At 41.9% G+C, this 27464-nt stretch overlaps 1 protein-coding gene across 1 annotated transcript; it reads left to right on the forward strand.

Annotated features, from left to right (window-relative positions):
- Positions 1-5796: 5796 nt before the first annotated feature.
- Positions 5797-27464, forward strand: cplane1 (ciliogenesis and planar polarity effector 1). Its single transcript, XM_072371855.1, has 49 exons — positions 5797-6334; positions 6433-6568; positions 6653-6772; positions 7043-7275; positions 7401-7504; positions 7589-7745; positions 7856-7959; positions 8204-8386; positions 8589-8838; positions 8942-9142; positions 9283-10052; positions 10172-10362; positions 10567-10647; positions 10738-10902; positions 12019-12186; positions 12272-12503; positions 12635-12771; positions 12860-13077; positions 13159-13323; positions 14576-14720; positions 14807-14916; positions 15002-15151; positions 15251-15362; positions 16279-16594; positions 16688-17755; positions 18093-18244; positions 18336-18421; positions 18511-18575; positions 18813-19062; positions 19144-19515; positions 19598-20239; positions 20330-20511; positions 20600-20687; positions 20783-20852; positions 21848-21982; positions 22154-22222; positions 22321-22403; positions 22704-22944; positions 23048-23313; positions 23402-23504; positions 23587-23775; positions 23990-24032; positions 24130-24261; positions 24351-24531; positions 24645-24709; positions 24791-24922; positions 26206-26303; positions 26416-26654; positions 26842-27464. Exons 1-49 carry the CDS (start codon positions 6254-6256, stop codon positions 26995-26997), a joined length of 9636 nt encoding a protein of 3211 aa, XP_072227956.1. The 5' UTR covers positions 5797-6253; the 3' UTR covers positions 26998-27464.

The raw sequence follows: 27464 nt of genomic DNA on the forward strand, positions 1-27464 counted from the left end.
TTCCCTTCAAAAGTAGCATTAAAGTAACATTGGAACATTTTCATACTTACTGTCTTGTCTTACTTGAACTGGGTCATTATTAACTATATTTTCCTTTTCTCTGTTTTTTCCTGCTATCACAATGGTGTTTGTTGGCAGCAAAAATGTTTGCAATTATATGTGTGGGTTGTCACAAAGCACAAGTTTTGTCTCATTGTGTAGTTTTTTATGCTTTGTGGTAGTTGCGTGCCCTGTTTTTATTCAACTTGTCTGCTTTTGTAGTCATTTTGCTGCTCATTTCTGTAATTCCACTCTCTTTGTAGTCATTGTGTCTTTTTATTGCAATTTTGAGTCATTCCATCCCCATTTGAAATGTATATGTCGTAATTTTGTGTCTTTGTTGTTATTTTATTTTTGTATGGTCATTAAGTACCTTGTTTGTAGTTGTGTGTCTCTCAATAGCTCTATTTCTCTTTTATGTTGCAATTTTACATCCCTTTGTTGTCACTTTTCATCTGTCTGGATTTTTTTAGTAAAAAATCCCTGAGGTGCCATTGGTGGTGTTTTTTATCTTGTGCATAATGCATAATAACTTGTGTGAACAAGAAAATCATGTTGTCTGAATAAAAAAGAAAAAACAACAACAAAGCCACTAATGGCACCTCGGGGGAACTATCCTTTAGTGCTTTTTTGGTAGTTTTGTTTCTCTCTATGGTCACTTTTTTCCAGATATATTTTGCTGACTAACTGACTTTTTGGGTTCCTGGACCTTTGCCAGGTAGGACAATTCAATAATCTGTCCATGACCTTGTTTGAAGTTCTCACATACACACATTCCATCATTTTGTTAAATGCATTAAGATGTTTGGCACTCATGTTTAAAACTGCTTCATATTGTATGGTAGTTTCTAACATTTTACAAGTTTGTCAGATGTTATGCATTCATGTTGTCCAGCAACTATTTTAAGACAAATTAAAGATCTTGAATAGATATGAATAGAACAGATCTGAATAGATATGAATAGATAGTGCAGTGAAAAAGTACAATCAAATCCGCTGAAATGTTATGAAGTATATGTACAAAATCATAGAAGAGGAAAAAGTAAATTAGCTACACATTCATCAGAGCTGTTTGTCAGAAAATGTCCTTAAGTTGATACTCAGAGCTGCTGAATTTAGAAGGCATAACTGATTTTGCTACAGCTTCAAATATGCAATCCAGCACAACACTGTAAACTGTTGCCTCAGAAACCGCTCAAAAATAATCAGATGAACTGACACAGATGGGTGTCTTGTGTTTCCTACATAAGATCCTAAAAAGCTTAACTGTCCAAGCTTAACTAAGAGAGTCCACGGCATTACAAGCCAAATGTGATTTTCAAATTTGTCCACAAAAACATTCCCATTACAAGTTTCAACAGAAATGTGCCCTGACAGCAGACAACAAATTGATTTTATTATAAATCCTGTATCTATGCTTAGAAATAACTCAGGGCAAGTGACGCATGTTTATTTAGCTGCAAAATCTATCCATCCATCCATTTTCTATACTCGCTTAATCCATCAGCCTGGTCGCGGGGGGGCAGGAGCCTGTCCCAGCAGTCATCGGGCAAGAGGCAGGGTACACCCTGGACAGGTCGCCAGTTCATCACAGTAGCTACAAAATAATTGATTCAATTATTTATTCGTCTCATTTCACACAGAATTGTTTTAGAATGTAAAACAACAAAGTCAATCTGTGCCAATAAGGTCTTAAGTGTAATTTACTTTGGCTAATGGGTTCCTTTAAATAGTTCATTTGTTTATTTTCCATGCCCCCATTTTCTCTGTGCGGGTGAGTGGGAGCCTATCCCAGCTGCCATCTGGCAAGAGACAGGATACATCCTGGACAGATTGCCAGTCCATCACAGGGAAGGAGATAAATAGCCACGCTCATTCACACTCACTCTTATGGTCAATGCTTTCGGACTGTGTGAAGAAGTCAGGGTTCGTGGAGAGAGCCCACACATCCGTGGGGAGAATATGCAAACTCTACTCAGATTGGCCAAAAAATTGGAACAAGGAAACATGCTGATGCATGATGCAAGGCCCCCACCACCATGCAGCACATTTTCACACAGTTTTAACTCTTTAATTAAGGTAATAACTTTTATTTTTACTGCTTTGCTCGAAAATGACAAGAAGAAAATATCTGCAATGGACTGTTATATATGCCACAGTTGGGCAACACAGACAGAAATACAACTTAATCTATAATCCAATAATCTAAATGCGACACTGCATGTTTCTGTGCTGAAATCAGAAATAATGTTTTACGTCATACATTTTGCATCCTCAGGGGAAGCACTTAAAATTAGAGCATTTATCAGTGTAATAACCTGCTGTCTTGTTACCCTTAAGGACATGAGATATGTGACATTGTTAGATGGAAATGGCAGTCTCTGCTTGACTGCTCACTTGATTTAAATCTAATAACACTTTCTTGTTGCTGCCTAAATGAACATGCTTTAAATATCATAGCATCACAGCACGAAGTGACTGCCTTTGGAGAAGAAGTAAAAAGTGTATCTGTGTGTGAGGGTCCACGTGTGTGCATTTTAAGCTGATGTGTAGACCTTTATCCATAGGAAGGAGCTTGAGATAGTAATAGGGGAAATGTGAAGAAGTGAATGGTTAAATTGATGACTGCATTAGATTTAGCTGCTTCGGGTTCAAGATCCTGATATTGAACAAGCTGATTCGATGTAACACTTGCATGGCCTAAAGCGACACATGATTAGAAAGGAGCCATTCATTATGAATGTCATTAGTAACACCTGGGCCTTTAGGAAAAGTCCAAATGTCATGTTCTGCCTTAAGTGTTTGATGGATCAGTGGCAGCTACCTCTCCTCTAAAAGAAACAGTTCAACATTTTGTATGAGAGGCTTTTTCTTGTCTTGCCAATTGAGAGATCAGTAGTACTAGGGTCCTGGAAGCAGTTTGATACCACTCCAAGCTTAGCATAAAGAGTGGAGGCAATGGACCTGGATGCAGACTGCAATATCATACTTATATCTGATGATATTTGTATCAATCTTATTTATTATTATCTTATTTAAGCCTCCAGAGGAAGAAAGCATGCAATGTGTGGTACAGTTTCTTAATGACCCAAACTGCTCTCTTTTTTTCTGCTAATTATATGTAAACTTTATATTTTTTGACACCACTAGATTAGCTGTTTTCCCTTGTCCTAATTCTAGTATTTTCCACATGAGAAAGCTATTTCAAACTTATGGCTTCCTGGAGTCATTGTCGAGTTTAGCATCAACGACCCCAACATATATTTTGAATCCCACTTTGGAAAGCCATATAAATTTATCAACACACAACACTTGATCCACTCACAATGCTCTCAACACCCTGTATGCTGATCCATCTACCCTACTATGTCAGAAATGTGTGTAGATGGAAGTCAACCATGCTCACTTCAAATCAAACCTTCTAAAAACGTCCCTTTGTTATCTTCAAAGAAAGACAGCCTCTCCAAAGCACTGAGATTAACAGCAGGCACACTCTGACCCACTGTTGCTGAGGAATACCGAACTGTTTCTTGACAGCTCTCTGAGTGTCATTTTTCAGTATGAATGAGGCCTGCAGATGGTAAATGAGGTTACTATGCCAACTGATGCTCCCCTATTGAAAAAGGAAGATGAAGATGGGAAATTGTTCCCAAATCAATTATATATTGTTAAACTGAAATAAAGTGAAGTCCTCTTTTAGCATGTGCTGAGGAAGCTTTAGACAAACATGATTCTGTTCATCTGAAATTGAACACAGGGTTTATTCACATAAAAGCATCTATTGAGTAAGGAGGAGCTATACATTTGTTGCTTTTAAAACATGCTGACATATATTCTTCAGCTATACTGCACTCGAGTGTTATGACCTTTTGCCTTGAATTACTGAGTGATGTAGAAATATCTTCCTATGAATAAAATCATTCAGACACAGTCACCTATATACACAGAAATGCAAATACACTACAGCTATTATACAAAATGGTCAAGAGTAGCTCATAAACAGTAAATGGATGCAAGTAAAACTGTTTTGCCAGTTTGATAAGGATGGTTGGTATGAATTCTGAGTATGGCTCAAAAGAAACAAGAACCTGGTGACAAAGGAAACTTGTTTTATAAAAGCCTGTATATTGCTCTGAAAGTTGATCGCCCAGACTGATAATGTTTTCACCGTGTCATCATGCCCTCATAGACTGTCAAGCTCTCCCTCTTAAGACACTCCTCATCAGGGCAGAATGAACCTGGCAGTGACAGTAATAAAGAGCTCCATCTGCGCCTGGCAGGCAGAGGTAAATGAACCAATTAAGGTCAGTTGAAGTCCCCTCTTTCACCTATTGGTAATGGCAGCAGTCATCTCCATCATGATGAAACGGGGAGACTGCAGGGGTAATTAAATACCAGTATGGCCTTGGGGGCAGACCTAATAACTCTCTGTAACAAGCCAACAAGAGACTTTATTGCTTAAAGGTTCACACAACTCAAAGCGTGGTAACAGTGAGAAATATCACTTACAGCACACCAACATTCAGATTGTTAATAGGGCTGCAAGCTCCTGGGAGAAAAATGACTTTGTTGAGAGATATGTGCTTTCACCAAGGGAGAAAGTACAAAAAGCCTTTTATGCTACTGTTAATCTGCCTCAATGATCTCCTCTGCTCCAGTCAGAGCTGGTTTTCATATGAGCTAAAAAACACTTTGCTATGCTGGGTGGAATTGAAGCTTCAGTCCCCATTGTAGCATGTTGCCATCTGCTGGCAAAACAGTGCTTGTTCACCAGTCCTAAGCAGAAGCTGCAATAAAATCCTACTGCTATCTGCTATTGTCTGTTTTTAAGCTTGTGCACTGATCACAAAGGCCACACATAAAGGAGCAGATGAAAGAAGGTGGGGGAACAGTCATGCACATATTTCAGACTTCAGGCTAACAGAGTTGATTAGATAGTTACAGCTTTAGTCGTGGTTCAGTTTGGTAGTATTGGTAAGTCTCTGGACTTTTTTATGTCTCATTTGTAACCCTTTGTCTCTCTTTGGGATCATGTTTGATTTTTTTTTCTTCTTCCATCAGTTTCATTAATTCTGGTTATTTAGCTTAATTTCTTGGTCACATTGCTTTCTTTAGTGTTATTTTGTGTCATTTCAGACTTTTATCACTTTAAGCTGTGCATTTTTGTGAGCTTCAGTTAGGCCTCTTTTGCATATCAGTTTGGCTTTTTTGTGATTTTGACAGGGACTTTTGTGGGATACAACCAGGCCCCCCCTGTGTTCTTTGACCCCTGGACCATAGGTTCATAGGCCATATGGGTCAAAGTAGACAGGGGGCCCCTGGTCTTATCCCACAAAAGTCCCTGTCATAGTCATAAAACAGCCGTTTTATATATAATGAACATAAGACTTTCAGTCTTGTATACTTTTAAACTCCCCTGATTAAAGCAAAACGCTCAAAATTAAATTAAGAGTGCGATAATTATCACACTTTTGTACACTTTGGTGGACTAATTTAATTTAATTGCAAATTAGAATACTTTTGTCAATTATAAACTGTAAGAGCTTTAATTGAGAGGTTTTAGTCTAGAATGCAACACGTTCGGCGGTTTCACTGACTTTATTAATCCATTTAAAAATATGTTATGCAGCGAAACAACTTTGCGGGAAAAGATTGAGTGACTCCGCCTTCTCGGAGTTTAACTGTCGTGAGCTGGTGTGATAACGGAACAGACCCTCTATTCCAACAGCCAGTTACGTTCCTACGGCAACCCGCTGAAGCTTCTTCCCAAAGTATCATGGGAAACACCCTGGCTACTGAAGCGGAGGGAGTTTCGAAACATTTCATCATTATTTAGGTTATTACATTCAATACTATTGTTATATTTGCATTCTTGCAACCATATAGTACAAGTATAGCCAATGAGTGTTGGCACAGTAGTTGAAATAGTCAGGTTAGGACTTTTAAGGCAACAATTCGCCGCCTGTTAACATATTTAGCTAGGTAGCTAATGCTACTGTAACGGTACGTTTAAATGTGGCGATGTTTTTTGTTGGCTAAAGAAGCGAAGCAATCTTTAACTAACAACTCGAGCATTAATGTCAGTATTAATGCCACTTATTGACGTGCGGTTTTGTGGATTTACGTGCACAATTTTATTCCTTGGGATGTTGCAAGCCCGCCCAACACTGCTGAATGCATTCTCACGAAGAAGAGCTGATGCTGTCTTGTAAACATGGAGCTGAAGTTGGAGGTTGTTTTGTCATCAAGCATCAAACGGAAGAAACCATGGCCGCGATTCTGCTGGCTTGGGCAGGTGAGGAGAGATATTTGTTGACAAAAAGCATTTTAAGTAGTGAAACTTCATCATCATCATTGTCAGGAGATTACTGTAAACGTGTTCTTGCTCTCCAGGAAAAGGAGTCTGTGTTTCTCTTAGATGACAAACGGATTAGTGAGATCAACATGGTCTCTGGGCGCACCAAGAAGAGAACACCTAAACTCCATCTGTTGCTCAACAATGTGGTGACAATGGCTTCATCAGACAGTGGTGAGTTTAGTCTTTTAACACATGGAAAACTCCTGAGGCAATACAAGGCAAACCCTAGATCACTTGTATGTTGTTGTTTTGCAGGAATGTGGCTCTGTGGACTTTTGGTGTCAGGAGAACTTTTTCTGTGGAACAGGGACAAGGACCTGCTGAAGACTGCTGCAGCGGTCCCTGATGTAGTTCAGACAATTACCAATGCTCAAGGTGTGTACTACATAAAGACACATTGTTAGTGAGGAGGGTGACAATAATAAGAAAAGAATCCTGTCTTGCTGGTTTAATTTTTTTATTAATCTTTTATTTTATTTAACAATTAAGAATAAGATAATCCTGAGATGGCTTCGGATAGAAGGTGGATGTTTACACTGTGTTTTTTTTTCTTTCTTTGGTTTTACTTGAGTCGTTCACAACACCTTGACTGTATTGCATTAAATCATTCAATCTTAAATCAAGGCTTTCTTTGCATTTTCTTAGGGAGTTCCACAAGGTTGTCTCTCCAGGTTTCAGGGGATGGGATGCGTGTCCTCCTGGTAGGCATAACTGGCCAAGTGTTCTTGTGGGAGTGTGTGGATGTGAGGGATTTGACAGGTCTGCGAGATGGCCCGGTCAAGGGACACTGGGCACATGTACATCCCCTTAAAGAGACTATATTACCTTCCTCACAAGATAAAGAAGCATCTCAGCACGTCATCTTTGTCAAGTCAGAGGTCTGCATTCTGAATCGGTTACATATTTGTGTTATGTTTCACCGTGACACAAATTTACAGACTTTCTTGTGTCTTCTTCAGGCCTGACAATATGTCTTATCTTACCTATCTCCAAACTCACTCAGGTTATGGGGGATACTTGCTTAACAGCCTTTGTTTTCACATCTGGGAAGCAGCTTATCATCACCGTCCTTAAAATTCAGTGGGAAGAAGGCCAGTTTAGGGTGGGGTGAGTAAAAAGATTCAAGTAACGGTATGTACCCTCATTAGGTACTGTATTGTAGTTGTTAAATGTGCACATTTGTCTTCATAGTTCTCCTGGCTACAGCATACAGTGGGCCACAAAGAAATACCCCATGGCTCATCTCACCCCGCCCTGCCAACCAGTAAAGTCCAGAGGGGCCTTGGTGCCAGCCTTCTCCCCAGATGGCCGACTATTAGCCATCGCCCTGAACCAGAGAAAGCCTAAGGTCAGCATCTGACCTCTTTACTTTCTTTATTACATTTCAATCTGTTTATTTTAGGTTCATTGACCAGCAGAACTGTGAAAAACGTGTACTTTTCCTCTTTTGGAATGCAGGCTACACAGGTTCTCTTTGTGAGCACACAGAATTTTGTTTCAGTATCAAGTGGCCTCGGAGGATGTGGAAGTAAAAAAGTGGATATCCCAGCTAGATATATAAGGTTAGTATGCAAAAATAAAAAAGGGAAACAGGTGTTGTGATTTATGTTATACAGCAATCAATCAACCACTTATGTGTGTGATCAACTTCTGCCTAATATGGGAGAAATTCATGATGGAATTGAAATAACATGAAATAAACATGAAACAGATAGCACTGCATCACATGATCCCATGTTGTCTGTAGTTTTTTATCTGAAAGAGTGTTTTTGTTCACAGTGAATCTTTACATATACTCGCTTTCAGGTCGTACTGGGTGGGAAGTATCAGCTGGTCACCTGGAGGCCTTTTCTTGGCCTGTGTGTTAAAGAGAGGCTCCCTTCTTATGTTGGCTCGCCTTGGAGGACTTCTCACTCTAACAAGCTCTGGCTGCAATGTTGACTTTGATCCTTCCCACTTCCTGCCCCTGCATCCTCTGGTCACTTACCGGTGAATTGAATTTTGTGGCTTTTCTGCCATTCCCTTTTCACTTCTTGTTTGAAGTTCTGGATTAGTTTATGTAAATGTTTTCTTATTTCTGTTCTTTTGTCTGTCTTCTAGACTTTTCTATTGATGCTTCAGCTTACAGTTTTTCAGTTTAAGCAGTGATGAAGTATAAATCCGTTGTAAAGCACTGCTTTTCTCTTTAAAGGCCACCGATGTCTGCAGGGAAAGGCGAAGCTTGTCTGTCCAGCTCGAGCATGTCTGTGCGTGATGTCCTGAGGCAGCGGTATTCTGTGACCTGGCATCCACGACTGTTGTATCTCATTGTGTCTGATGGCTACATGGCTACAGTTATGCGGGTGCTAGACATGCCTTCTCCTGCCCTTTTACTGAAGACACTTCTAAAAGACACTAGCAAGGATCTTGAGAAGGTCATCCGCAAACTAGACAAAAAGCAGGTGATTGACTGGGGGACTCTTGAACTGGAAGCAGGGCTTTTAAAACATTTTTTTTTAACATTCCTGGCTATGCAGTTTACTCACATTGATTTTTTTTTTTCAGATTCATGTGAAGGCTTGGCTGGAGTCTGTATCTTGCTTGAATCTATACAGCAGCCTTGAAGAGTTCAACACCACTGTTCCATGTGGGCCCAACAACACTGACTCCATTGTTTCAGCGGGCACAGATGGATCCAAGTTGCCAGTTTTCCTGCAGGACCAGGGCACATTGGGCGGTACCAAGGAGCTTCTTGAAAGCATGCAGGTAATTTGAATTGTACTTCATATAAAATGTAAGTTTTAGCTTCTCTATGAAAATAATGGGATGACACTGAGGAAGAATGTGTCTTGACTGATGCCTCAATAGCTTGATAGTGATATGGTTGCTGTTGTGTGGTTTCATAGGCGTTCTTTGAGGATGAGTCTGATATAGATGGACTTCCTGCTGGTTCTCATGAGGGAGATGGAGGTCGTTTGGAGTTTGCCTCAATGTTTGACACTCTCCATGCCCTGGACACACACAACGATCCTGATTGTGATCGAGACTCTGTTGAAACAGGGAAAAAGACTGCTCTCCATCGTGAGCTAAGGAAGATCCAGAGTAGGCTGCTAACAGCTTGGGCTTTTGGGATGTCCTTAGGAAATACTGTGAAACACAGAGTTCATCTACTGAGGCATACGCTCTGCTGTGTGGTTCAGTTTGCGGCTGTACTCCATTTGATGCCCACCTCTGCGGTCCACACAGGAGAAAAGAATAAATCCACATCTAATCGCCTCCTGCGCCTCATCAAAGCACTTTTGTCTTTCCTCTCTTGGGATAGCACTCCATCAGATGAGCCACACTGCTTGGGATTGATGGTGGAGTTCAGTAAATGGATTGTACGCCTTCTGTTGACCCCTCAACATGACTCCCGCCAGATCAGTCACTGTACCCTATCCTCTCAAACTCTTTTGAGAATCATGCGTATCTTGCAGATGGTCTCTGAGTCTCTCGATCACACTTACAGATTGAGGCAAAAAAATGTCTGGTCTACTTCTGAGGAGGAATCACCTTCTCAGCCACCACTTTTGTGGCCTTCGGATGTATACCAAGTGTCTCTGCTACGGGATGAGATGAAGGATAAATCCAGTTTTGCACATCAGGCGCAACCTGTTCCCCAGCGACCTTCCAGCAGGTATGGACTTTCTATTCATTAATCATGATGAGCAAATCGTTTCACCAGATGCCACTCATAGCCAATCCATAAAGCTGCCTCAAAGCTTAGCAGGAGTGGTGACTGTCTTTTTTTACCAGATTGTTGGGAGTATGGCAGCTGGTGTACAATGTCACCTTGCAGTATGCAGAAGAACTGAAAAGCTTTAAAGGCTGTGATGGGTGGGCGGAGGAAGAGCAGCAGCTGTCTGTCATCTTGTCCCAGATCCAAACCGCTCTGCAGGCGACAGGAGTAAGGCTCGAGGAAGGCCCCGCACTTCTGAATTACCCAGGTATGAAGCAGAACAACTGATTTTAGTGCCATGAATGTGAAAATGAGACAGATGTGGCATGCAAAATGATGGATGAATTCTAAACAAACTAAACACAAAGCTTCAGCTTAGTATTCTCACTCAGAATGAACAGAAGGATTTGTGATGTGTCTCATAATAAGTAACTGTTGCTGTCAAGCTCACGACTGAAATCTTGTCCCCCAGGTGAACATCTTTTCGTGTGTGGCTCGTTCCCAAAAAGTGCAGATACATGGCGGTTACAAATCTGTCAAGAGGCTAGAAAAAGTAATAACCATTGCTTTAGTTTGAACTTTAAAATACCCTTCTATATAGTCGCAGTCAGTCTGAAATAATTGTCATATGCTTTTCTTTAAGGTTCTGATCGCAGTGTCTTCCAGGAGACGCGGCTTTGTCTAGCGCTCTTGTATAGTCTGCTGTCACAGTACCATCTGAGAGAAGCGCAGGAGTTGGGGGACCACATGGCACAGCTGATTTTGCTTAGGGCCGGACACCAGAGAGACAGATTGTCTTGCATAACAGGTCAGCTATGGAGACTAATTCTAACAAGTCTATGATTCTGACACTTACTGGAGTTACTCATGTTAGTTTATGGAAACAAGCGCTAAGTAGATAGCTCTAAGCTTCCCACTACTAGATGAGGCAGCCTTATCCTTATTTAGTGTCGTGTTTGCTCACTTCTTCAGCTCATGCAATACCGGTCGTTGCTGGTTTAGGTAAAACACGTCAGTGTCATTCTCTGCTGTGCTTCAACATACAGGGAGATTTACCTAGTTAGATACTCAGGATTGCTTGAACTTGTTTGTCAAGGACATGGTTGTCATGGTTGTTCATGCAAAAGTCTGACACTGCAGCTCTAATTAGACTAAATTCCCCACCAACTAGTTTAGAACTGATGAAACCTTTCAGATGAGAGGTGAAATGCCTTCAAGAACCAAGAAAAAGAGCCTCTGTTGCCCTTAATCAAGCTCTCGGGACATGCAGTGACTACATATCATAGCTGGGTGCATTTTATTCAGGTTTTGGAACATACAGTAAACGTCTCCTCTTGTTTTTGTGGTTAAACCTGCAAAAAAAGTGTCACAAAGTTAACAGATCTTTTGTATGGCTGTGCTACACGCCGCATGTGAGAAATTTCATCTCTTTGAATATACAGTACACTGGTCTCATAAGAAAGGGTTTCAACCATGCAGGTTTAAGATTTTTAGATTTAGATGACCAAGCGAGAGCTTCAGAGTACAGGTCTGATATTATTTGTCTGTGCAGGGGCTGGGTTATGAACTCTCACAAGTTCAGTATGTCCCATTTATAATCTAACATGTTTATAGTCCTCCCTGGTGAAAAGCCAGCTGCCATAAAAAGGTATAGGGTGGGGGGGTGAGATAGTGGCACACAATCTTCGACAGTTCCACCATAGAGATATTGATGTTGTTGTAAAGGGTTACGCACATGAAATATGTCAGAAGAACTACAGAAAATACCTAGAAAATGAATTTTTCTGCTCTTTCTTGCACATCTGTTAAGGTCGTGACTGTTGTTCTGTTTTTGACTTGCTGTTTAATTCACCATAAATCCACCTCTTTGGTTATATGCTTAAGTTACACAACAAGTCTAAGTTACTGCCTTCGTGCCCTGCAGCAGATTCTCTTCCTTGCCGGTGGCTGCCGACGGACCTTCACAGTGACGCCAGCCGTGCGGTGGTTCAGTCTCTTGGGAGATTCATGGCCTCTTACTTCACCAACCAGCCGCTCTATATTCTGCCCGCTCACAATGTGGCCGTCCTGCCTCCACTGCATCTTCCTCATGGTGTGTTTAGAAAACTTGCTCTTCGGCTAAAAGCGTTATTCTTTTGAGAGTACTGCTTTATGGTTTTATGTGTATCATTTCTTAGCTCCCTGTACTGGGCGTTTGGTGCCACTGTGCCAGGAGGAGGTGGCTCGAGCAGTTCGACAGCAACATCTGTCAGAGGTATGGACAGTGGACTATGCCCTGGACCTGCTCCTGCTGGGGGGGCTGCTTCCTGAGGCTGTGTGGTTGGCATATCATCTGGGAGACTGGAAGACAGCCGTATCTCTGAGCCTGGCATATACCACTTACTGCACTGAACATCTCGACTTCACTCGGTCGGTTTGAATCCACAGAGCAAGCAAATAGTTGACTGTGGTGTTGTCGTTGTTTCTTTCTAACGCTGTCACTTGACTACATTAAATCCAGTTCCATTATTTTGTAAATACAACCAATTTTTTTTTGACAGGCTCAGGAAGAGAGAGCTCCACCTGCCAACAGTTTTAGAACCTGAAAGCATTTTTAAGGCTGAGCTGGAACGTCTTGTTGCCACTGAAGCTGACTCCCAAGTATACCCAAATAAGATTGGTGACAAGAGCTTCGCAGGTTTGTGAGACCTCAGTTGTAATTTTGTCATTTCTATTGGCATTGAAGCATTTAATTCAGATTTTTGCATTTTCCCCCCTTTAATCAGACCCTTTGGAAGGAGAAGACTGGGTCTTGTTACAGGCTTCAATACAGGAGATTCTGAAGGCTTCAGTCATGGCGGGAGTGAATGTTATGTCTTCCCCCTTGTCTTCCCTACTGGACACAGCCAAGGACATGTGCTCTTTCCTACCTACCTTGGTGCCTATTGGACTGTACCTGCCTTCCCCACCTCTCTATTGCCCACAGCCCTCACCCAACACACAGGTAAAGACATTAAAAATGCACCAGTTGTGTACGGTACATGTACTGTGAAAGAATCAAATGTGAAATGTTTCTCTTATTTAGGACCAAATAGGGACAACAGGGCACCTTGCTGAAGTTGCGTGTCGACACAAAGTGTCCAGTGTTCTCCAAAGATTACTTTTACTTCTGAGATCTGGTCATTGTTGCCATCCTGCTGCCCAGTGGTACATCAGTCATCTTGGCCGTGCCCGACACATACTGCACAAGGTATAGCTTTACACAGCCGAACTGTTTTTACACGATTCCCTGAGAGGCTTAAGTGTTACTTAAAGATTATTTAGTTTAAATTGGCAAAGGCCTTTACATGCTTAAAAGAACATTTCTTTGTTGTTAATTCTATATTAAAGTAATACTATAGAGCTTTTTACTTTTGGGCTCCCCCCTACAGCTGTGGGATGTAACATTACAAAACAAATCTCTGTCTGTGAATTTGTTATGATTCTGAAGAGGCTTACAAAGACGTGCAACAATGTAGAGCCTTGTTACACGACCAAACAAGAGTAAGACTTCATATTTTTATGCACGTTTGTATGTGAGATGAACAAACGCACTCAAAAGACAAATTACAAGCAAAAAGTGCAATTGCCTTCTGGTGATAGGGTTTGATTTTTCTGATTTTACATTTCTGAGTGTATGTGTGAAATTGATACGCTCGTAGGCTAATTTGCATGATCTTAGTCTCGAAACGGTACTGATGAGGCTTCATCTGTGAAGCGGAAACCTTAACCACAAGGTTATGACTTTCATTTCAATCTCTGGAAAAGAAAAAAGAAAACGTGGGTAAACACACTGCTTGGATGATGATGTCAATTTCCAGTTAGCTTTGATACGGATCTCTAAAATAAGAGCTTTGATAGTTTTAGAATTGGAATCGACCAAAGCTTCGACCTCTTCTGATTCACAGCCTTAGAGCTGAGATGAAAATGACGGGAACCTTTTCATGATTATAAACCTGCAGATCGGCAGCCTTTATGACAGAATCAAGCGGGTCACAACACACAACAAGAGCGATGTCACCATAAGTGTTGCTTGGCTGAATATCAAAGTTATGAACTGGGGTTTTACAGCCTCTGGGTGTTCCAGGGTAGTTTCAGCCCTGGCTTAACCTAAAAATGAGTCCAAAGCACACATCTATGTTACTTTAGGAATGAGCTTGAGCGTTCGTCGACAGTAGCTTTTTTTTAAATGCCTGTACAATTGTAGTTTACTGCTCCGTCGTCATTTCATCACTTGAAAATGAAATTAAAATGAATATAAAGAAATTATACTTTATCTATTCCAAAAAGGGAAATGATTTATTAATGAAATTAAATGAGTGAAACTCTAAATTGTAGTTGCTCACGTTCTGGTGAAAATGCTGCAAATGTTCCTGTAAATGGCTCACGGAAGTTTGTGATTGCAGTCTGTTATCTTGCCCCCCCCCATCTCAAGTGGTGCAAATATCTGATGTTGTTTTCAGATCAAAAAGAAGTATTCTTATCCGTCAGCTGCTCAGGAAGAGAAGGGTTTGCCAGAGGGACTGATGAAGCTGAACGCCCGCAGTGGATACTTCAGGGGGCCAAATAAAGATGGTCATCTCAACCACGACGCCATTCACACCATTGGTAATATGCCCCCTGTACTGAATTATGACTAACAGAATCAAGTATCTAATCTAATTTTGTGCTCATTTGTTTATTTCTGCTGCAAGTCTGTTTCAGGGAGCTGTGTGCTTTATGCTGGATGCTTCATGTCAGGGATCAGCTCTCCATTCATTGCAGGAAGTATCAGGCAGCCAGACAGCATGATCAAGATGAGCGGGTATTACATTTGTGTTTAAATACGTGGTATGTGAATGTGTGGTCACTCTTACCTCCCATGTAAGTGGTGTCTTTGTGTCCCTTAGATCTCTGGTGATCCAGAAGTGAGCTCGGCCTGTGTTGATGCTCTCCGCTGGGCCTGCCGTCTTCTGCCTTTCTCTCGTTTCCTGAATGCCGAGGAAGTCCTTCAGGATATACTGCTCAGCCTTGCCTCTGAACTGCCTCCTGTATCTTTGGTGACATTTCTTCGCTTGATTGAACATTGTATTTCATGGGACAAAAACACAGAACTCGAGTGAATCCATTTTTCATCCTTGGCTGTTCTGCTTTTGTAGGTGGCTGACTCTCTGGTACGAGCCTTCCCAGAGGAGGAAGAGTCTGTCAGAGTGCCTTTGAGAGAGAAGTATAACTCACTGCTGCAGAGGCTGAGGCAGTGCAATGTCCAAGGTATAAAATCCTCTATTCATTACCTCAAAGTGTCTTTGAAATGTTGAGTAGCACTTTAACGATGGCAGGGTTATGTATTAAATGGGTTTCTTTGTCTTTAAAGCTTGCTATGATTGGCCCAAAAATGTCCAAACAAATTCATCAAGTTTTCTACTCATAATTATAGTACACCTACTGTCAGAATCCCCAAATTCACTGTAACAAGGCATTTGAAATAATTAGAACTTGAAATATAGTAGTGCTGTGAATCTTTTGGTTGAATCGTTTCTTCCTAGAATAAAATCAAGGATTACTGATATATTAGAGAGGAAACATATTACAATGGATAGGTCTTAATTTGGAATTTTAGTTGTGGTATTTAATTCACTTATTTTTAAAATGGAAAACACCAGATCTAAGCTTAAACACTGCTCCTCAGTTGTAATTTGTTTTGCATAAAAACATCAGTGAAAACACTAAAATTAAATGTTTTGGAGCCATTTTTACAGGCCAGTTTCTGCTTAATGAAACCACCTCAGACCTTGAAACTTGCAGAGACACAAGTGTTTGTAATAAACCAAGAACATGAATGCTAACGAATAACTTTCATATTTCTGAGCATTGATCCATCTCACAGAAATCGTGATGAACTATTCTAAACTTACTCGAGCCCTTTACATCAAATGCATACCTGTCCACACAAACAAAAATCATAAGTATACAACATTTCAAAGTAGAATGTTTAAACTTCCTTAATAATGTAGGCAAAAATTGTAAATCTTGTCCACTCTGTAAAACAAAAAAAAGGGAAATTTGACAAAAACTAGCTGAGCTAAACACCGAATAGCCCTGTCGTGTTGAGCCCTGAGTTGTGTCAGCTCCGGTCTTTGAACTGGTTCCATATGAGCCCTACAGGGTCATTCTTTCTGTCCTACAGAGGGGGAGCCAGATGAAGTGAACGAGTTGATGATGATTGTGATTCAAGACAAATTCAGACAAAGAAGGAAACATCTGGGGCGTTTGCAGAGGCACTTGGCCCCTCCTGTGCTCCATCTGTGGGAGAAAGAAGAGCAAGAGGAGGACAGGGGGAGCAAGCATGGGATGGCCGTGTTAAGGCAACTGTCTCTGGGTACAAGTCTGAGCACCAGCACCTTAACTGATTTGGGGTTCCAGCCAGTGTGCAGTGATGTAGAAGCAGCAGAGAACACATCAGAGGGTGTTTCTCCTCAACAGCATTGCAGAACCACGACCAGGTAGCCACAGCGAAAACCGTAGCGCCGCCATCATTCTCAGACATTATGTATGTGTGATGTGTCTTATTCTGTGGTCTACGCTGTTCTTTACAGGGGCAAAAAGGCAAAAAAAGAAAGAGAAGATGCTAAAAAGATTAAAAATGTCGTGCAGGGGGAGGGTCACAGAAACAAAGCCAAGGAAAAGGAGCAGCTTTCCCTGCCAGTGGTTGGAACCTGGGAGTTTGAGCTGGAGGACGAGGAGTATCTAAATTTCCTGGAGCTCTTCTTCAGCTATGTGCTGGAGAAGAATAATACTGATGGAGCAGATTCTGGCAGCGAACTTCCTTTGCTGAGGGGCTTCTGCTCTGAGCTGAGGGAGAGAGAGTTGCACTCTCTAACCTTTGATGTACTCACCACTGTACATCGTCGTCAAAGACATGGGCACCAGCCCTCAGCCAGTAGCCCACCAGTGTTCAGAGCTGGCTGTTGCTTCAAGCCTGTGAAAGAACGTGGAACACCTGAATTGCAAGCTTCTTCAGTCTGGAGGGAAAGTCCCGTGTCGAGGGCTAATCTTTCTGTAAGCTCTCATCCTGAATGGAGAACTGGGAGGCAAAAAGGTTTGTTTGGACTTCGGCAGCAAAGCAATATGGCCATTGGAAGAGTAAAAGAAGACGTCCTTGGTTCTGAAAGCAGCCCTGTTCAAAGTGCCCTTTCTATCGCTCAGCCCTCAGAAAGCTGCTCTGTGTTGGTAGAGGCTGTGACTGAATTGCAGCAGGGCCTTGATCCTAAATTAGAAGCTCAGTTTCCAGAGTTGGGCAGACTGCTGGAGTGGATGGTGCGCTGGGCTGATAGAAGGGTGCTTTGGGGTCATCGTGGTAAAAAGAAGAAAGATGAAGAAGGGGCAGCCGATGAAGGAGTAATGATTCGCGTCAAAGCTTCAGCACCTGCCGTCCTTACTTCCCTGAGTTTGCTGGAGTGCAAGTACGCAGCTGTAGCCAAGACTAGCCACGACAGTCCCCACATCCTAGTTCCAGAAAGGCAATGGACTGTCGCCCCTGTTCTGCAACCCAAGGTGGAGCGGAAGCTGGAGAGGGAGAGCAGTGTTGATACAGGCTACCCTGGATCAGCCAACACTCCCATCACTGGTCTCGACCAAAATCAGCAACAAGGACAACGATACCCGTGAGTGCCCCATTTGTTCTTCACAGTAGTACATTTGTGACCCAGCTGGAAGTAACATACATGCATAGTGAAAGCCAGCCTGTCCTATACATTTAAACAGTTTATATTAGAGGTGGTTAAAGGGAATTAGGTCTTTTAGATCTAAGTCTTAGTCAGTATACAGTGCAAAGCTAGGCTATGTGGTGTCTGCTTTTGTATTCTAAAACTTTAATCCCTTTTTTGGAAAAACTCACATCAGTATTTTAGCAAATATCACAGTAACTGGATACAATTTTTTGTATTTTTTACTGTGTATATGAGAGTCTGCTTTACATGGTATACTATGTGTTTCTTGCAGTGCTTCCTGTACAGATGAAGCAGAGGAGCATACATTTCAGGGAACGAATCTCCCTGCTGACCAGATGAACTCGACCTCTGATTCGCAACAGAGACATGCCAGTTCCCAACAGCTGTGTGTCGATGACCTGGATGTTACACCCGAAAAAGAAGGTATGTCCCAAGGTTATACTGGATCATTAAAGCCGCTGTAATGCAGACTCTTGTAACAGAGAAAATGATTCGGTGTGTCTAATACTTGCAGGCAGAGGTAGTGACAGTGAGGGCTTGGGTGTGTTGTCTTCTGGTTCCAGTGGGAACATCTCTGGAAACATCTGCACACCTGAAACGGTTCATGATTTCAGATAACATTCCCAGTCTTTATATCTATCACGTACACTGCCAGGAAGACTAAGAGTGTTTTTTTTTTCTCTTTCCAGAGTTTAAAGCTTTCAGACCTTGACTACTCGGAAAAAGCTGAAGATATGTCCAGTTCCTACTCCCTGTAAGTTTTGAATTGTAAATGATTTACTTATGTATGAAGCTTTCTTCAAGAACTGCTATTACCTTAGTGAGTATTTTCTTTAGCATTTTAACTTTTTACTGTTATGAAATATAAGTGCTAGTTGTACTTGTCTATTAAACTCGTGTTTTAACCTTGGATCATTCCCATATTTTTGGGTGAAACTACAGGCCAAAACATACAAAATAGCTGCTGAACTTGCTTGTTTTGTTGTTTTAGCCACAGTTATCCTCCTGAACATCCAGAACCCCCAGCAGCTCCTCCCACCGTCCAGCCTGAGGTTGCTGTTCACACAGAGCTCTCTGATTCAAGTGCTGTGCAGCCCATAAACACTGCTGTTAATCCTCCAAACGTTCAGCCACAAACCTATACAGCTGGTGGGGCCACTGGAGATTCTACTCCATATCAGCCATCAACCATTTCACCATCAAGACAGTGTCTGGGGGAAGAATTATTTAGACTGGTTCAGGTAAGAACAGACTGACGAGAGCAAGTGATTGGACAAAAAAAAAAGAACTGTTATGTGATTTTCTTTTTTGGTCCTCTGCAGCATATCAATTACGTGAGTCTGAAGGAGGTTTTAGGAGCTTCATTTTCCAGCAGTCAGCAAGCCCAGCAGAACTCTACAGTGGCCCAGCCTAATATGGTCTCACACCTTCAGGTGCCATTATCTTCGACTACCAAATTCCTTCCTGAAACGAATGTCGTGCCCATTCAACCTACCGTCACTGCAGCACCTCAAATGCAGACATGTGCGCCAAATTCAGGATTCAATGGCCCTCAGTTCAGTCAGAGCACTGCTTGTAGGTTTGCAGACCAGCCTGCTTTGCACAGCTCAGCAAAGACCTCCTCTGCAGCTGACCAGTACCATGCCAGTCAAAGTCAACCCTACAGTGCCATGGTTGCAGGTGTAAATAATCAGGTATTGCTGAAATTTCCTCTATAATTGTGACTGTCTTTTGGTGCAAACAGAACTTATCACTAAGTTCTCTTTCTCTCTCCAGGAATTGAGTCCACTCTCCGTCCAGGCAGAGTCACCAAACATTCAGCAGACGGAGAACAAAGGGTTAATCCCCTCCTCTCAGGGGCTCCTGGCTACGACTGACCCCAGTGGTATTACACAGGATGAATCTGTTCCTCAGATGTTGGGCCTGAAGTTACTGAAACTCCATCGTCCTCTGGTGTCCCAGCACAGCACCCCACACCATCCACCAGCACAACAGTCACAGACACTGCATACTGCACACCCTGAAACTCTTCAGTCCTCTCAGCACGAGCTTAAACACAATGACCAAGACACATTGAAGAAGAAAGGTGGGGAACAAAGAAAAGCAGTTTCAGTTCCAAAAAAGCCCCCCATCTTTAATGCTTCTCATTATCCAACTCCTGGGAATTCCCAGCCTCAGATTTGGGCAGCAGGGCAGTCCAGCGCTCAGGGTGTTTCTCTACTTCCTCCTGCTTTTCCAGCTCACAGTCCCACACCAATGCAAGGCCTTCGCCTGCTACAGTTGCAGCAAGTTCCACACACCAGTATCACCTTCCCCAAACTCCCTCTACCATCTTACTCCAGACCCGCTTTCATTGCAGCCCCGGTGACTGAAATGCCAGTGATCAAGCTTCTGCATATTGAAACTGGTCCCAAGATTGTAAGCAGTCCTGCCATTGCTTCACATTTTTTAAATGTACTATTATTAGATCTTATAATAGTGTAATTGACCAAACTGTCCCTACCACAGATGCTGCCCATGGCAGTTCCTTCAACCCAAATGACCCGTCTTTTCTCTGCGGAGGAGTTAACGAGTTCAGTGGTCGGGCGCCGTGATGCTGAAGAGGCTCGGCTGCAGCTGCTCAAAGTTGACCGATCTAATGAGAGCACCAGAAAGCCTGCCGCCTTTTCCAGCTGTTCAACCAGCAAGAGGCAAGCGCATATTAGTTTTAATGTTAGTGGTTTTCTTCTTTAGTCACCGATTGTTTTACTGACTATTCTCCCTTTGTGTTGTTTTAAGGCAGAGCAGGAGAGAGAAGAAGAAGGCTAAAGAACGAGGAACAGAGGTCACATTCAGACCAAATGAGTCTATCATCCCTACTCAAGAGGTAGAACAACATCGGCTGTTTTGTCCTTACAAATATGTATGATATATATTATGTTACATACTTTTACCTTAATATGTTTGCTTTGATCTGTTAAGGCAGCAGATGTGGCTAAAAGGGAAGAGCCTGCAGTTGCTGAAGAGATCGCTCAAGGGCAGGAGATCACAGGTGACTACACTACTCAAGGTTTTGGTCAAACCTCTTATGTTGCAAGTTAATATCCATATTTTTTTGTCATTTGGAAAATATAAGAAACACGCACCTCTACTCCCTAAATGGGAGAATATAAATCACTTCGCTTGCGGAATTACAGCCAGTTAGTTCAGAAGAATACCGCAAATATTACTCAGTGGCCACAAACTTTATTCGAAGTGTGTGTTGGACACGAATGGCCGCATTGGCAGCTTGTGCACTGAGCTTAAATAGACTAACCTATATTGATTTACAGATTTGCACAGTTAACAGTTTCCTCTATCCACCACAAGAAAAACACACAGTTTGTCTTCCTATTTTGTCTTTTCTTACAGCAAAATGAAAAATAAATAAAACCTTTGTAGGCTGTTTTTTTTTCCTAATTTAACTTTGAAAATAAACTGCTCCAGAGCAGGTTATGAGTTCAGCATCAGTTACCATGGTAATTAGACTTGAGACAACTTCATGACTCAGAAACCTTTAGCTCAACACAGCTTGCTAAACCACTAATCTCACTTACATCCCTCTGCTCTGCTAATCTACAGGAGTTATGTGTAGAACAGGCTCAATTAAAACCACATTATTATGTGTAAAATAATTTTTCCTTTTCTTAATGTACATAACAAAGAAAATAAGGAAATAATACACCGTATATGCATTCGTCTCGATGATTAAACAAGATCAATACAGCGATAACTTCCCTGTCTCAGACAGAAAAAGAGGCAAGTTTGATTTGAGCTCAAATATCCAGTATTTGATTTTTAATCAATAACATGTTGTTTTTTGATTTTTCTGATTTTTTTTTTAACAAAATGAACAAATGGTGCATGGAGTCTTGAAGGCTTCTGAAATTTTGCTTAGAGAACATCAGAAAACTTCTTTCACAAGATGTATCCATTGGTTGGTTTCAGCCGGGAACATTATGGCGTCCATCTGAAAGTTCTGTTGACTTGCTGCTCTTTAACTTCCAGGATCCTCCGACTCTTTGCTGACTGGTCAGAGACTATTGGACCAGGCCTTCTCCACTTCAGCTCAGCTCCACGCCTTTGCTTCCACAAGTAAACGACCTCCTGAGTGCCAAGATGCTTTTACCAACACAGATCCAGGTGACTCCAATAACTAATACATGATTAATTATACATATGTAGAATTATAATTAATATTATACATTTGATTTTTGTTGTCTGAATTTCATGAAAATGCAGGGTTGTCTGAGATGCACTGTTCACAAACCATAAAATCTGTGCAAGTATAAAAGCCGATTGCCTTTCTTCCAGCCTGTCCTCCTGTGCGTGTGGACAAATGTGTGTCTGTCCAGGCCTGTGCGATGACCAAAAGCCCCGAATGTAAGCTGATTTGATAGGATAGCGCGCTGCTTTTTCGTTCTAACACATGTCAATTGAAATGCTGCTTAAATGTTGTTGTTTTTTTTTTCTCAAACTAGCACAAAGTTCAGGAGATTTTCGGGTGTGTAAAGAGGAACCTGTTCGAAACACAGAGGAGACCCCAGAGGGACCAGAGATTCTGGTAAGAGTCCAAAATCAATATCACATATTGAGCCATACAGCTTTTAGCGTCTTTGAATCGTGCTTTTGGATTATAAAGCTATGTCTAAAGACTCTGTGCACAGTACGATGGATTTATCATAAGTTCTGCGTCATAAAACCAAGAAAACGTCTCAACAAAGTTCAAAGTTTTTATTTTCATGTAGTGGCCAAATATGGCCTCTGTGTTAACATTTTCTTCAATGTGATTGCATTCTGACAAGGATATACTTTGAGTAATTGATATTTGATTATTTTTTGTTTTATTGTCTTTGTCTTGCAGGATCTCGGGGGCCGACAGTTCATAACCGTCTTAGATCTAGAAGACGTAATGCCTCGTGAATATCTTTCACCGTGTCCCATCCCAGAAGCACAAGATGTTTCCTCCATCCATCCTTCCTCACCTACTTCTGCTCAGCTTCACGTTCTCGCAACCTCTGTTATCAGGAATGCTGCCACAGCTTCTGAGCCACAACCCTCAGCCGCAATCCTAGAGAATCCACTGAAACCCACCCCTCTCACAGGTCATTGTCAGTACTCTATGTATGTTTTTGTGGGGACCACAGTCATGTCTGTGTTGCAGCAGTGCGCTGCTGGTTTAATCTGAGTAACTTCCAAATACCCTAGATTTCCCTGAGGAGTCTCCTTCGTTCTGCCACTACGAGCCCAGTGGGATTTCAGGGAAAAACACTCCACAAGATAATGTGATGGTGGATCCATCTGACTCAGAGATCTGTCGAGCCATAAAGACCCAGAGTGTTTTACCTGACACAGCCTCCGCCTCAATTCCTGCAGTCTTGTTCTCCTCTCGCCTGTCAGAGCTGGATGCCCAGGTGGCTGCTGTACAGAACATTGCAGATCATCTGGAGATGGACTTCTCAAACTCTGGAATGGTATATCAGCTAGTTTTGTTCTTATTCTGCTGACATGTTTATAAGTTACTGTAGGTGGTTCCATGATTTGTCTACTGTCTCTGTGCAGCCGGTGAACTCAGCTGGAAAGCTCTCCTCAGATGTTGGAAATCTGGGTGTGAGGATGACCACAGCAGGAAAGAAAACAGTCAGACTCTCTGTTCCACTGAAAGGTAGATAATGTTGGAGCAGTATTAAAAAAAAAAAACCATCTCTGTAAGACTGTTGACATCACTTGTATATTATCTCTAACAGCATGGACACCAAGATCCGATCAAGACATTTTAACCAAGCTGAGGGCCTGCAAGGAGGACAAGAGAAATCAAGAGGAGGAACATGTGCTTCATGAGGACTCAGACAATCCTGGAACAAAGCCATCTCCTCATTTTTCTACCTCCCCTCGCAGTCACAGAGCAGGTCAATCTTACCTTCACACCCCATCAGGTGAGGAAACACAACCATTAAAGTTAACTTTTAGATGTGCCTGTATTTGTTGTCTATCAAAATCAGTTGGACTTGAAGTATTGTTTGCTATTCTCTGCTAATGTCAGGCTAACTCCTATACTGTTTGATCTTGGAGTGAAATTAGATGGAGCATGAATTCTGCTGTGTTCTTGTAGTCATGAGATCACATCAGTCATTTTTCACCTACCAACAGGGACGACAGATCACTCGAGTGAAGCATACAGGATATCTCATGAGTAAGTTTAAGTATATTTGAAGGCTTCTGTTGTTGATGTGCTCCTCCTTTACCTCCTCTATTTTAAAACATTCTCCCCTTTACCCATCACTTTGTAGATGGACAGATGAGGATCTGGGTCAGACCGGGCTATCTGATACAATAGAAATCTTAGACGAGCTGGTAAAGGAAGGATATTTATCTCCTGCTGACTGGAATTTGTCAGCCTCACAAACTGCACACCGTAGCAGGTACAGTGTGGACTAAGGATTTGTGCTCTTTAAGTGGCTACTTAAACAACTGCGATCATCCCAAAGCTGATAAATGATATGGCCCACAGCAGGCAGGACCAGCCGCAGAATAGCAGGATGTCTCAGGAACGTACTTTCCTTGAGGATGAGAGAAGAGAGCTCAGGGTATGGATGAGAAGGAAACAAAGGGAAAGACTGGCTGCTTATCAAAAACACAGAGAGAGTCTGAGAGAGGGGGAGCGTAAGCCTTTCTCTGCCTCTCCAACAAGGGTGAAATATTTTAGCTTTTTACCTGAAATCACATTCTATTATTTGTGATGCTGTTTTTTTTTTGTTTTGTTTTGTAATAACGGCCACATTTTTTGTCTACTGACTTTCCTCAGCCGTCTGCAAACAGAAATCTAGCAACCACGTGGAGAACCAAAGAGGAAAAACTGAAGAAAGAAAAGTAGGTACCTATTTACGATACATTGTGCTCAAAAGACTTGCACGTGCATGTATGACCTGTTATTTCCATTTGACTTGGCAGGTTAACGCTTCTTGAGCAGTACAACCAGAGGACACGCGAGGCTTGTTCTTTAGCTAATGACCTTGGCCCGTCTCCACTGGTGTTCTCCACCACACGATCAACCTCGGCTCCGCCCACGAGCAGTGCTCACAGGTATCTTCTGCTACAGTAATTTAACCAGGATCTTCATTCATTTATGACTGTTCTCGGAGCTTGTATTTCAGCTAATATTTAATTATTGATCAGCTTATACCATCGGTGTCTTTTCAGTCCCAAACCTGTTTTATATGTTTACTCTAAACATGTGCACTCATCCACCTTGCCTTAAATAAATGCCATCAATGGTTTAGTAAAGAGACTTTAGTAAAAAGTATTCACCCGTGCAGAGGTGCTTTGCTGTGAGACTCTGGGAAAATGTGCCACACTTACTGTGTGGATTAAGGCTTTTTGGGATCAAACATATTCTCTGTGATGCTGAGAATTTATATGGTGCTGAGACCCATGGTGCACAGACAAGTGTCACAAAGTGCTTAAAGCATTACTCAGCACACCTTAATAGAGATAAACATATAATCCAAACACACTCCCTCTTTTCACCTCATACCATCAGTACAACCTCGAGTCCTGTCAGCACTCAGATGACTCTGTAGTGTTTCAGTGATGGAAAAGAGGCTGAGTTCAGGGGACTGGTCAACCACTTTTTGTATGGCGTATGGCGTGGGAACAATTGCTTCATCTTGAATGTGAACGAGACAAAAGAGATGATTATGGATTTTTTATGGACCTTGAATAAGCCAAACACTATTTCTGTCTTGGCAGAAGAAGTGGAGGTAGATCACCTGTTCAGCTGGACAGCAGACTGAAATGGAAATGCAAAATTGAGCCTGTCTATAAGAAGGGACAGAGCAGACTTTACTTCAATCTTAGATGATTCATATGTTCTCTAACCTTGCGATGGAGAGTGCAGTCTGCTTTTCACTCTCCACCACAGCTTTGGAGCAGCAACATCAAAGAGAGTGACTCAGAGAAACTAAAGAAATGGATAAAGCAGGCTGGCTCTGTGCTGGGGAATGCTCTGCAGCATCTGGAGCTAATTGTGCAAAGAAAAATATTGCACAAGTTACTAAACATAATGGACAACATTGCACCCCCTCGACATAACATTGTGATCAAACAAAGTACTTCTTCATCTCAAAGAATTTTACCGGTGATTCCTGTCCACTGCAGTAACTCCACACAATGACTTTTCTTGCATTGACTAATGGCTTAAATCTGTTGTTGATTCTCTATGCTGCAAAAAAACGTCCCTCTTTGGGATAACTAGAATATCATTCCAACTTGATTTATATTCTATTCGACTCAGTTTGATTCAATTCAGTAGGAGAGAAGCGCTTGACCTGTGGTAATAGAGGTCATATATTATATTTTTCTCACAGAGCTCACAACACATCTGTGAAGTCAGGACAAACTCCGCAGTCTGTTCAGGGACAGCCTTCAGAGTATCTCCGCAGGAGACTGGGTCTTCATCGACCAGGTTTTGTTATTCAATTCTAAGTGATTTCTCACCTCTATAAGACAAATCTACATAAATTTTTTTTTTCCCCACTTAATTCCATGAAATCTTTTTGTTTGGTCTTTGGTCTCAGTGTCCTTTTTACCAGGGGACAGACTGTCACAGGTAACGAGACGTGGCATGCTCAGCGACACTAAGGGTGAGGGTTGGCGTGTTGGATACCAAAGAAAGACAGGATTGAGGAGCAAGAGCTTTTCTGGAGGAGCTGCCGTAGGAAGAGGGATCCTAAGGGAGCAAACTCGAGTGGCCGAGGGAGATCTGGTGGACAGTTCGCTATCTGATAGGCTGCAGGGCCATGGGGAGTCTAATTTGGTAAGAATTCAATTTCTAATAATACATTTTTTAAGAACCCCTGTAGATTGAAATTTACACCGGAATCCTTCTGATGCTTGAATCCAAAGTGTGGCTATTAAGTGCTGTTTTATAATTTGTGTACTTGTTAGAAACTATTCGATAGTTGATGTGGCTTCTCACAGCTACTTTGTTGCTCATTTCTCAGGTTTTGGCAGGGCTTTCGTTTGAGCCGGATGATGGTGCAACGGGTGATGTTTCAGGGACAGACTGGCTGGACGATCTATCTGAGAGCGCAGGCAGCAGCCTCAGTAAAATAGACTGGGCTGCTATTGAGAGGATGGTGGCTTCTGAGGAGGACTGATGTGAAATAAATGAAAAAAAACTGTACCATGTAGATTTTATATTACTGGAGAAAACGATTAAGTGCCTACTGGATATAGTGCTGAAACTGTGAATATAGAAATGATATATACATTATTCATGAGATATCGAAGCATTTTTACAGATATTTGTAATATTTCAACAGTTGTACTTTATTTTTTTACATAGTTGAATGTCTTAGTAACTTACTGATGGGGTTTTTCGTTCTTACTAACCAAGTCCCACCTTAAACAGAAAGAACCACACAAGAGATCAATATAAAGTTCAGCTTTTGCAAAAGGGGAGAGCCGTCGCTGCTTCAGCCACAGGTGTGTATGTGTCTAAGCAACCAACAACAATCTCCGACTCCCTCATTGCAGCAGCCTGGTTTTATTCAGAGATAAGAAAAGGGGAAGAGCTTTACAAAAACAAAGGGTTTCATAGAAAATTCAGAACGTCGGTCGTTTA

Source organism: Leuresthes tenuis, unplaced genomic scaffold, assembly GCF_036924035.1.
Source record: "Leuresthes tenuis unplaced genomic scaffold, fLeuTen1.0.hap1 SCAF_19, whole genome shotgun sequence".
Classification (NCBI taxonomy): Eukaryota; Metazoa; Chordata; class Actinopteri; order Atheriniformes; family Atherinopsidae; genus Leuresthes; species Leuresthes tenuis.

Bases quoted from the DNA above. Each gene is read 5' to 3' on its own strand.
- cplane1 (XM_072371855.1), top strand. From the start codon at position 6,254: ATGGAGCTGAAGTTGGAGGTTGTTTTGTCATCAAGCATCAAACGGAAG. The intron at 23,314-23,401 runs GTATATCAGCTA...GTCTCTGTGCAG, and splicing joins ACTTCTCAAACTCTGGAATG to CCGGTGAACTCAGCTGGAAA. The intron at 23,776-23,989 runs GTGAGGAAACAC...ACCTACCAACAG, and splicing joins TTACCTTCACACCCCATCAG to GGACGACAGATCACTCGAGT.